The sequence below is a fragment of the Hemiscyllium ocellatum genome, chromosome 10 (assembly GCF_020745735.1).
Source record: "Hemiscyllium ocellatum isolate sHemOce1 chromosome 10, sHemOce1.pat.X.cur, whole genome shotgun sequence".
Classification (NCBI taxonomy): domain Eukaryota; kingdom Metazoa; phylum Chordata; class Chondrichthyes; order Orectolobiformes; family Hemiscylliidae; genus Hemiscyllium; species Hemiscyllium ocellatum.
Genome location: NC_083410.1, coordinates 28,821,504 through 28,834,039, shown reverse-complemented (window position 1 = coordinate 28,834,039; position 12,536 = coordinate 28,821,504). Strand labels below are relative to the sequence as shown.

Below are 12,536 nucleotides of genomic sequence, written 5' to 3'. Positions count from 1 at the left end.
GAGGTTGGTGAGGGCCCTTATGGACATGCCAAATTTCCTGAACTGTCTGAGAAAGAAGAGGCACTGATATGCCTTCTTGATCATTGCATCCACGTGGGAAGTCCAGGACAGGTTATCAGATATCGTCACTCAGTAGAACTTGACTTCTCTACCCCATCAATCCTTTGAAGTAGATGGGGGTCTTTTCTCCACCTTTCTTTTTAAAGTCAATGATCAGTTTTTTAGTTTTGCTAATTTTGAGAAGAAATTGTTCTCATTTCACCAAGCCCTCCATCTCCCTTCCGTACTTTGACTTGTTGTCAGATATCCATCCAACTATGTCATCAGTGAACCTGTCGATGGCGTTCATTTGGAATTTGGCAACACAGTCATGGGTGAATAGGGAGTATATTAGGAGGCTGAAGACACATTCTTGGAGGTGGGGTGGGGGGGGGGTGGGGGAGGATGCTGAGTGTTATTGTGGAAGATTTGCAGTTACTTACCTTCACAGATTGTGGTCTGTGGATCAGAAAGCTGAGGATCCAGTTGCAGATGGCAGAGCTGAGACCAAGGTCCCAGAATTTTGAGTTCAGTCTGGAGGGGGTAATAGTGTTGAGGGTGGAGCTGTAGTCAATGCGCAGGAGTCTGATATAGGTGACCTTGTTGTCCAGATGTTCCAGGGAAGAATGCAGGACTAGGGATATGGTATCCACTATGGACCTGTTATGTCGGTAGGCAAATTGTGGGGGATCAAGGCAAGCTGGGAAGCTGGAGTTGTAGATCATGACCAGCCTCCTGAAGCAGTTCGCAATTATTGAGTTAAAAATCACACAACACCAGGTTATAGTCCAAAAGGTTTACTTGGAAGCACTAGCTTTGGGAGTGCTACTCCTTCATCAGGTGGTCCAAAAGCTCTTTTTTTTATTTCAAAAATATACTTTATTCATAAAATATGCATAGAATAATTTGATACACTGTACATTAGGTAATGCCATTCATATTTCCACATTTACATACACAGCTCCGAATTATCATTATTACATACAGATCTGTGCATCTCTCACTCACATATTGAGCTAAGGCGTCAGCAGAGCCCAAATGACTGCATGGGCCCCCTGCTTTTCTTTCGACAGGCAGATGTTAAACGGTGGTCTTTCCCCACCGCGCCTTGGCGGCAGCTGCCCCAAGCTTCAGCGCGTCCCTCAACACGTAGTCCTGGACCTTGGAATGTGCCAGTCTGCAACACTCAGTCGGGGTCAACTCCTTCAGCTGGAAGATCAACAGGTTTCGGACCACCCAGAGAGCGTCCTTCACCGAGTTGATGATCCTCCAGGTGGTCCAAAAGCTAGTACTTCCAAATAAACGTACTGAACTATAACCTGGTGTTGTGTAATTTTAAACTTTGTCCACCTGAGTCCAACAGCTGCACCTCTAAGTCATGATTATTGCGGTCAAAGCCACTGTGTGGTAGTCATTAAGGCAGTTTGCATTTGAATGAATTTTTAAGTGTTTCCTCTTTATTTCAGATCTCCAGCAGCCGCAGTATTTTGCTTTTACTTGTAACAACTAATTGCATTGATGTTAATGAGCCCACTTTAAGTGATGAGAACTTTACTGAACTTTGACAACAACAGACATTGATGATAGTTAGATTTGCACATCTAATTTAGTTATTAGATAAGAATGCAATGAAATTGCGAACAAATTTGAAAACATGATTGATCAGTTTTCTCATGTATGACATTTTAGAAAATCTATTCCACTTAAGCACAAAGCAAATTTGGCAACAAGTTTAAGAATTGTTTCTAATAATGAATTCTATCGTGTAAAATATCATTGAGTAACTTTGTTAGATATTCAGCATCAACAGGTCTTTCTATGCACTGCCCAAGTACAATGGTACTGAAGAAAATGATGAACACAGGTCTATGGCCAGCCAAGGAAATAATCACATGGAGTTGAAATCCAAGTTCTAGGATTTGGCTAAATCTTTCAATTAAGTTTGTATTGATCAAAATTGTTTGAAGTAATGGAAAGACTTGATAAAATATTTTCTATCAGTATGAGAACACTTTCATTTTGGCAGTTTACTCCCTTGTCCTAATGATGCTAGTATACTAGAGTATGGTTCCCTAGGCATGGTTAGCTTCTGTTCTTTGTGTTACTTACTGTTTTTGCACTTGATGCTTTTTTTTGTTCTCTCGCCGTGACTTGTCTTTTTAATCGGTAATAATCACAAAACTCCAGATGTGGTGCAGCCATCACATTATAGTACCTAAATTTGAAGCATGGCTGTCAAAAATTCTGGACTTAGCAAATCTTTTAAACCTTGATACATTTTGTACAAATCTCTATCAATTCTGAGAAATATTCAAAAAGATTCAGGCATTGTATACTTAAAATTCATGATGATAACTTGCACTACCTGCAGCCCCGATAAATTTAAGTGCAGTCTTTCAGGATTCTTCAAATGCCATGTTGATGTCAGAATTAGTCATAGTAATTATTTGTGATTTCCATGTTAACAATGTTCCTATAGCATTGGTTTAAGCAGTAAAAACAAATATAGCCATAAGATTTAAAGTAAAAGATCTAGGTTTGTGTATTTAAAAAGCTTCTCTGTACAGACAGCTTCAAGTCTGTAGAATGCCTGGCATTGCAACTTTTGGCTGAATTGTGTGTAAGTGCTTGGATGTGTTTGGAGATTGGAGAGAGGGAGATGGAGGGAATGCTAAGGTTTAATATCCGTTAAGAGCATTTTGAACTGAAGGTCTGATGTTATTTCATCATTTCTGGAATTTTACTGATGGTACCTAGCAAAGGGGGCTGACTTTGCATGTTTAAAAAATTAAGGAATTTAAAGCAGTTAAAGAATTTAAAAGGCTAGTTAACTAGAATTTTACCATGCAAATTGATTTTACTGAAGACATATGGAAACCAGAGGTTCAGAGCCTTGTCTAACTAAGGGAGACCACAAGGAAATGGAAGCTCAGTATAGCACTCAGCAGTCATCGAGAGAGTGAGTGTGCCTTGCCAGGTTGGGTGATGCAGAGCAAACATTGCCAGACAGTGGCAAAAGGGAGCCAGTCTTGTTGGGGTCTGCTGCCAGAATGGCACCAGGCAATAGAACTTGATCCAAAAGGACCAAAGTGAAGTATTTCTGTTTGGTTGAAAGATGTCAGATCTTCAAGGCCACCCAAACATTGGACTCTCCTTGAGGAGGAAAAACAGCTGAGTGTGAAAGAAGTTTAGCCGTTCCTGTGGCTTATTCCAACCTCAGGACCATCCATATGGCCAGCCTTGGAGTAGGCACTTCAGAGAAGGACCTGGCAGGTGTACCACCAATTTTTAACACACAGAAAAGGCTATTCCTTGGAGAGAATATTTTAATTCAGGTTGATCTGTCTAGATGTCTGAGTAATAGCGTCTGCACTCTCCAAGGAGGTAGTCATTGATCATTGTGCCATATTGCAGGATGGGCTGAAACCCATTGGGTTGATGGCTGCCTAATGACAGTATCATTGAAGATTATAATTGATCTCAACTTCCACACTTTTTGGTTTTTATAGGAATCTGCTGAAGATGCATGGTGTCTCCCAGATTGTGGTACATTGTATACGTCAAGGAGGTGACCAATACCCTGTTCAGGCGGATCAGTCACTGTGTTTGATAGTATATCAACAAGTCAGGTGGAGACCTCCACCAATTTAGCGCCATCTTTCAGTTTCTGAGGTGTGAGGTGTCATTGATTGCAAGCGTGCAGACATCAAGCCTCCCACAAATTAATCAGAGCTGTTCTACAAAGAAAGATGTTTTTCTTGCTCGACATTTGATTGATCCATGACCAGTAAAAGGTGATCCTTCTAGTGTGTGCACAGTTCTCAGTTAGCAGCCACAATGCCTGTATACCTTCCAGATGCCATAGCTCCTTTGATTCTGCTTTACACCTTCAGAGATGGCAACTGGGAAACAGAACCTAGCCATTAAAACATAGCTGTTTAAACCTGTAAGGAATTCACTTATGGATGCAGGGCCGAGTTGCAAGCCCTGTCATAAGTCATCCTGCGTGATCATCAAGTGGGTCTTAGGTCAGTTGGAGATGCGATTCAGGTGCCTGGATCTTTCTGTTGGGTTCAGTCTTCCCCAATAAGCAGTATCTTACTTCATCGTGGTGTTGTGTGCTTTTCGCAACCTAGAACGTTAGGCATTGAACAATGAAGCCACTGAGTACTGCAGAAAAAAGATGCATTTTGTCAAATATTTTTATCTTGCATTCATCAGGACAATTCATAAGAATGTAAAGAGAAACAATGTTTTTCTATGTTCGAGAAAAGCATGTATTAGTTGGCATGTGGACTCTGGTAGAAGCATCACTATGAAGAATGAACCATCAAATGACCATTATCTGCTAAAGTTTCATTCTTTGCAGGCAGAAAGAACACTGCAACTGTTTCAACTAAACAAAATGGATGACATGATGTGGAGGAGCTGATGTTGAACAAAGTTAAAAATCTCACAACACCAGGTTATAGTCCAACCGGTTTATTTGGAAGCACTAGCTTTTGGAGTGCCACTCCTTCATTAGGTGGTTATGGTATATAATATACAGAATTTATAGTAAAAGATTACAATGACATGCAATCAAAATGATATATTGAAAAAAGCATGGATTGTTAAGTGTTTAATCTTTTTGAATGGGTTTGCAGGTTTAAGTTCATTAATATTGCATATTACAGTAAACCTTCAGTCGTAATCTAACTGGTAGAGGTATTAGTATTTGGAGAATTCATGAATCATAGTCTGCTTGCCAACCAATCAACATATACTCTGCTTTTTATCCTTTGCACTGATTCTTCTGAAATGTCTTGATGAATGTAAGACAAAAAACTTTGACAAATGTGTTTTTTAAAATTCAGAAATACTCAAGTTCTGTACTACAAATAGACAATGAATACCTTATGGATCCCAAGTCTTACTGCACTGATGATCTGGAGAAGTCAGCTGACCAGGCAATACTTGATAAAGAACTCCATGAACCACAGACAAGGGGTGTTGAGAATGTGCTAAAATATAGATATTTTCTTGTGACTCTTATGACCATTATGAAATGCTAAAACATTCCCTTTATGCATCATTTTTGTCACCCCCTTCAGTTTGCTGTTTATCACCTAGTGTCTGGGTGCGCACTGCACGTTTGGAAGGTTAAAGACTGTATCACTTTCAGCCAGTTGAAGAAGCCAGACTGGAGTTGAGGTTTCATCGGGTCATGAGAATTGAAAGAAAAAGAAACCATGATGAAGAGCACTTCTATTGAACAGCATAACAAACATGGAACACAACATTTATATACTGAATTCATGTATGAAATCCAACTGCACAAATGTGTGCTTAAATCTTTTATATATACTCCTACATGGTGTTCCTGCACAAGTTATTGTCGCAGCTGCTGACAGCCTGCTCATCTTGTCCCTTAATCTTGGGATGATTTTGGTGGCAGTCTTTTGATTGAAGGTCTGGAAGGCCCCATCATACAAAGAGGTACACTAAGCACTGTCTGTATTAACAGAGGACCTGAGAAGCACTCTGACAGGAGGCCTTAGAAATGAAAGGCAATTGCTTATTGCAGAGATATGAGGATCTAGTCTCCAAGCATGTTGTCTCCTTAACACATTGCCTTTCCCATGAACTGAAAGCAGAGATAGCAATGATATGCAGGTTTGCTCGTACTTCTGTCATCCATTGCTGGATCTGACTCCCCAAGAATGTTGTTGATTTTTCAATTGAGGAAGCCAAAGAAATATCAGCATTTGGTTGGATGGAGTCCTTTGTCATTGTACAAAAGCTTTTGGCAGCTCCACCAGATGGTCCCTTACCCCTCTCTGCAACTGGACACTTGCTATGTTGTCAGGTATGGCAGCCCTGTGCTGGCCTTCTGAAAATACACGAAGGAGCAGTTTTGTTTCTCTATGGAGATAATCACAAGCTTATGCTGGTGGCTGATAGCTACACACGATAGAGAACGCAAATTCTCCTGTATGCTGGTATTCTCGAAGGACTTACATTCTCTTACTTAGAGTTATATAGCACAGAAACAGACCCTTCAGTCCAACTTGTCCATGCAGATCAAATATCCTAAATAAATCTAGTCCCATTTGCCAATATTTAGCCCCGATCCCTATTAAACCCTTCCTATTCATATAGCCATCTAGATGCCTTTTAAATGACAGTTGTATCCACTTGCTCCCCTTCCTCTGGCTGTTTGTTCCATATATGCACCACTGTCTGCATGAAAAAGTTGCCCCTCAGATCTCTTTTAAATCTTTCCCCTCGCACCTTAAACATATGCCCTCTAATTTTGGACTCTCCTATTCTGAGGGAAAAAAAACTTTAGCTATTCACTGTACCCATGCCCCTTATGATTTTATAAATTCCTCAGTCTCCAATGTACCAGCGAAAATGCCCCAACCTATTCAGTCATTCCCTATAGCTCAAACCCTCCAATTCTGGCAACATTTTTATAAATCTTTTCTGAATCCTTTCAAGTTTAACAATCACTTTCTTACAGCAGGGAAACCAGAACTGAATATAATATTCTAAAAGTCGCCTAACCAATGTCCTGTTCAGCTGAATCATGACATCCTTGTGGTGGACAGCAGTGAGAGGTGCTTTTTGCTGAAATGTAATCTTGCCTCTGACAACATATGCTACCTGATCTTGTGTGTCATCAAACAGCTGGTCACTTTTCTCCATCAAGCATGGCCACTTATGTTGGCCTATGCAAGTTCCAAATGCCAAGTGAATTCCCCTTGAAGGACCAAAGCAGATCTTTCATGCACTTTCAGCACTAGATTCACAACCTTTTGTTGTCTGCAGGTTTTGGCCCCTCTACAGTCTCAGTCCAGGCTTGTTTGATTGCTCTCCTCCTTCCCCTAAGGAAGACGAGTTGTCACCTTGCCCTTGCAGCCTGAAGGAGAACCTGCTTTTGCTGAATCATCATGCTGTCTGGGTGCTTCCGTCTTGTCAACATGACACTGTCTATATTTAAAAATAAGACCTGGATGCTTTGACCATTTCTTGTGAAATAGATTGCCATTAGATCCTTCAACCATATCTCCTTTTCAAAAGCCTTTTCATCTGGGCAATTGACTAGTATTAGAATTCGCCCAGACCTCTTGGCCCAAAAGTAGGGACACTACTGCTGTGCCACATGAGCCTTAGGTTAGCTTTAAGTGGCGCTAACCCCTCTCAAACATGGTAAATTTATTCTAATACTATTTGCAGAACCTTTCCCTCAGTAATCTATTTTAATGAGTAGTTTCAAGTCAGATCAATTTAATCTGGTGTGCTTTCCATAGTTTCTTCTTTGGCAATGCCATTAAACAATTGTAGATCTATATAATTTTGCTAGATTTACTTGTCAGCTACATTTTGAAATTTAAAGTAAAATCCAAATCTTGTTTTATGATAATCAAAACTTAATTTCTGTTGCAGCTTCTATTGTGATTCCTGCTGGTAGAAGTGTTCAGAATTTTACCTCTGCAGATTTGGTAGGTTTTATATTACTAATCAATCCTACTTTGTCATATTTATCTCCACATCAATGCCTACATGTTCCAGGTATGTCCAGCGCTTGTGAAAAGCACTGGACAAATCACTTATTTTTAAAGATTGGTTGTGTACCACAGGCTATTTAATAATGCTTAATTGCTCACTCAAGTTCCTGAGATAAAATTCCACAAGTTGTGACATTGATTCAATTGATATTTATGAGTGCGCTTTTTCAGATCAGGGTTATTGGGGTGTGGGTGCAAGGAAGCACACTGGGAGGAATGCTTGAAGTAATCCCTGAAAGCTCTGTGACTTTATTCCAGTGGTGGCCAAATCAACATCCTGTACAACTCCAACATAACCTCCCTGCTCTTACAATCCATGCCACAACTGACACAGGCAAGTGTCTATTAACTGTCCTGTTAAACTAGTACCTTCAGGCATTTTGGGCAAGCATCCCATGATCCCTTTGTTCCTCTGAACTTCCTAATATTCTGCTATTCATTGTTACTTTTTCCAAAGTAACTATTATCAGGCTTATATTCCATCTGCCACTAATCTGCCTATCTGACCAATCTATTTATACCTTCCTGTAACCTAAGATCTTTTTCCTCACTATCAACTATTTGGTCAATCTTCACTTATTTGGTTAAGCACCAGACAATGCACTCACTGATCACTATCAAGTGAACATTTTGCAGTCCCTGTGGAATTTATTTTTGTTCATTCATGTGATATTAATGTCATAAGTAAGGCCAGCATTTATTGTTCATCCTTAATTGTTCATTAAAAAGGTATGAGGGAGCTACCTTCTTGAACTATTGTAGTCCGTGTGCTGTTTGTACATCCCAGGTTGGAAGTGATAGACAAAGGAGTTGAGAGTTCTTGGGGAATTGAGAGGAAAGTAGAGAAAAGGAGCAGACATGCTAATTTGAATTCCTGCTCATATTTTTTATGTTTCCCATTGATGTCTAGACTGGCTTTAAATTTTGTAGATATTTTTAATAACATGTTTGAAAATCATGACACATCTGTGAAGCATGTAAATTAGCTCACTGAGCTGGAAGATTTGTTTTCAGACATCTCATCACCATACTAGATAACATCATCAGTGAGAGTCTCCGGTGAAGCGCTGGTGGCATGTTCTGCCTCACGATTTATAGATCTTGGTTTCTGAAGGTGTGTGATGTCATTTCTGGGTTTTTTTCAAGGGAAGGTAGATGGGATCTAAATCGATGTGCTTATTGATGGAGTTCTGGTTAGAATGCCATGCCTCTAAGAATTCTCATGCATGTCTTTATTCCGCCTGTCCTAGGATGTGTGTGTTGTCCCAGTCAAAAAGGTGTCCTTCTTTGTATGTATAGAAACTAGTGATAGTGGGTCATGTCTTTTGGTGGCTAGTTGGTGTTTATGTATCCTGGTGGCAAGTTTCCTGCTAGTTTGTCCGATGTAGTGTTTTTTCAGTTTTTGCATAGTATTTTGTAGATGACGTTCGTTTTGCTGGTAGTATCTAATGGATCCTTTAGGTTCATTAGTCGCTGTTTAAGTGTGTTAGAAGGTTTGTGGGCTACCATGATGTCGAGGGGTCTGAGTAGTCTGGAAGTAATTTCTGATATGTCTTCGATGTAAGGTAATGTGGCTATGGTTTTTGGTTGCGTTGTGTCTGCTTCCAGACTACTCAGACCCCTTGGCATCATGGTAACCCACAGACCTACCAACACACTTAAACAGTGACTAATGAACATAAAGGATCCATTAGATACTACCAGCTAAACAAACATCATTTACAAGATACCATGCAAGAAGTGTAAAAAAACTACTACTTTGGACAAACTAGCAGGAAAGTTGCCACCAGAATATATGAATACCAGCTGACCACCAAAAGACACGACCCACTATCACTAGTTTCTTTACATACAGACAAAGAAGGTCACCACATTGGGACAGCACGCACATGCTTGGGCAGGTGAAACAAAGACATGCACAAGAATTCTTAGAGGCATGGCATTCTAACAAGAGCTCCATCAATAAACACATTGACTTAGATCCTATCTACCTTCCCTTGGGAAAAAAAAACGGAAATTACATCACCCACCCTAAGAAATCAAAATCTATAAATAGAGAGGCGGGACATACCAGCAGCACTCCACTGGAGGCTCTCACTGATGTTACCGAGTATGGTGACGAAATGTCTGAAAACAAACCTTCCTGCTCCGCAAGCTAACTTATATACATATAATCAACTTGAGCTATAAATCTTCTCAAATATCACTAACACCTGTGAAGTATTGGGGCCTGAACCCAGGCCTCCTGGCCCAGAAGTAGAGGTGTTACTGATGCACCACAGGAGCTCTAGGCTAGCTTTAAGTGATGCTGACTTTTCTCAAACATACTGAGGTGTACAGCCATTTAATTCACACAATCTGTTTAGCTATTTGTGCCAATTATGCAAATTAGTCAGCACAAATTTGATGTGCTACTTCTGAGAAAAAGTGTGGGTTTATTATGCATAGCACCACTCTGTGCTCATTTTTAGAGGCTATTGAATTTTAGATTGTCTTTCCCCCACCAGTTTTCTACTGTACCTAATGTAGTTCTGCAGTCAATTATCATTAATGTGCACTGGCATAGTCCAATAATTTGTCCTTTGTTAACTTTGTGGGGAAAGTGTGACCACCTTGTACTGCATAAGAAGAGTTAAGTAGCCAATTTGGGGTAAATCCCACTCGTTCATCCCTGTTGAGAAGCCTGTGTTGAACAGAAAAGGGATAACCCTGCACAAAGTAATCTCCATTTGTCTGGGAACATTGCAGCATGAAATTTCAGTCTCCAATTAATTTTTTGTTTCAAGAATTATGTCTAATGTTAAGCACTCTTCTACCTACAAATAATTTCAATTAAAAAGTTTCATTTTCTGCTTTCTGGTATACTTCCTTATGATGGCACCTAACCCCTCTATCCTGGAAACCCTGCACCTGAATTCCACTCAGTTCTGATACTGCTATACTGATTTTCTTTGTGCATGGAGTTTGTTCCGAGAACCTACATTAAAGGACAACCTCCGTTGCTATGATAGGTAAAACGCAGAATATTCCAGATGGTAGAAATCTGAAATAAAATCAGAAAATGCTGGAGAAAGTCAGCAAGTCTAACATCATCTGAGGAGAGAGAAAAACAGAGTTAATGTTTCAAGTTCGCAGGCTCATCTTCAGAAATTGGTGCTTTGGGCTATCTGAAGGCTAATCATAGAGCTGTGACCTAACAAATTTTTAACTGTTAGGTTTTTCATACCCTTAACATTGTATTGTTGTTCTTTTAGAATGCTTCAGGTGCTACAACTACTCTTGCATTGCCTTCTGGCATTGCTCTTCCAATTCAGGTTCCCGCTGGAGTTACCTTGCAGACTGCTTCAGGCAAGTACTTTGTTTTCCTGACTGTTCCAATAAATCACTTTATGTAAATTGGTTTTTCCAGTGTTAAATGTTGGATTATTTTTCTTGTTTTTGTCAATCCAAATTGCTTTATTTTGTCTCTTCAGAGTGCACACTATTTGCAGAGACGTTTTATAGAGGCTGTTAATCTATTTATACAAATTTGTGAGGGCCCTTGTGGCATAGTGGTAGTGTCCCAAATCTCTAAGCCAGAAGATCTAGGTTCAGGTGCCCAGAAGTGTGTCATAATATGTCTGAACAAGTCAGTTTAAAAACATATCCAAGCTTGTGAACCAAACACACTTAATGCATAAATAATTATTGCTGACATAGAATGTAGATTCAGGACAATATAAGCATTCGAACAAATTTTAAAATGCACATTTTTAAAGTAAGAAAATGTAATTGGATTTCTGGGTTTGCAAACTTTTAGGTATTGTGAGGCTAGGAAAAATAATATTGGCAACTTAACAATTTAACTGCAGCAAGCAAATTATGACACCTTTATCTCGAAGGTATAAAATTTTACCAAGTTATAAAACTTAAGGAGAGGAAATCCTGGATTCAGGGAAAGCATTTTTTTTGTAGGTTCATGGATGTGGGTGTTGCTAGATAGGCCAGCATTTATTGCTCATTCCAGAGGCCAGTTAAGAGTCATTGCTATGGATTTGGAGTAATGTGTAGGGCAACCAGATAAGGATGGCAGATTTATTTTTCTTACAGGATGTTAGTCAGCAGATGAGTTGTTAAATAGCATTTGACAGTTGTTAGATGGTCACTTTTAGGTTAGCTGCTTTTCTTTATTCTAGATCTTCTTAATTAAATTTAAATTTCAAATCTGCCTTGGTGGAATTCCCCAGAACATTACCCTGGGGATCTGAATTATTAGCCCAGCGACACTATTAATATGCCCTGTTACTGTGCTATTTGCTTCTGGCTCTCTGCTGACTGTTTAGAATTATTGAGAGTACATAGGAATAAGTTGTATTTAAATTTTAAATGGTGTAATTTGAAAGTTTGACATTCTTTATAACAGTACTCAGATTTAAAATCATGTTGAAAGGAAATCCTTTTCCCAGTTTTCAGTTAAAGAACAATTTACATTTTATCTACATGTAAGCAAAGTACTAACGTGTCAGCTGTTTACATTTTGTTGTAGCAGAAGTTCCTGAAACTGGTGAATATGAAAAGGATATCAGAGAAAATGTGAGGCAAAGAGTTTGACTGAGGAAGTGAATATTCAGTGCCAAACTTCACTCAAAATCTGATATCTAAAATACAATTAAGTTTAAATTCAAGGGAAGCATATACAAAGATGAACCTATAATTGGTTTAGCATTGCTTGCAGTGTTTGAATTCCTACTGATTTTTAAAAGTGAATGTTGAGCCCAGTGAGAGCTGCTGCGGATGCACAGTTATCATTACTACACAGCCGATTTGCTATCGTGCTATTATACTATTGGCAAGGACTAATTTGGCCCTGCTGCTCCTTAAAAAGAGGGAGCCGATATGAAATGGGTCTTTGAAACAGTGACTTGAAAAAACATTTGGAAATCTCTAGACTGTAACTTTTCATAT

The 12,536-nt window shown here is 39.4% G+C and overlaps 1 protein-coding gene across 1 annotated transcript in view; it reads left to right on the top strand.

Moving 5' to 3' along the window:
* Nucleotides 1-12,536, top strand: part of LOC132819389 (stonin-1-like) — a 104,725-nt gene that overhangs the window by 69,811 nt on the left and 22,378 nt on the right. Inside the window, exons 6-7 of the mRNA XM_060830873.1 lie at nucleotides 7,471-7,526; nucleotides 10,847-10,940. Of these exons, the coding sequence (XP_060686856.1) occupies nucleotides 7,471-7,526; nucleotides 10,847-10,940 (150 nt within the window). The remainder of the gene's footprint in view (nucleotides 1-7,470; nucleotides 7,527-10,846; nucleotides 10,941-12,536) is intronic.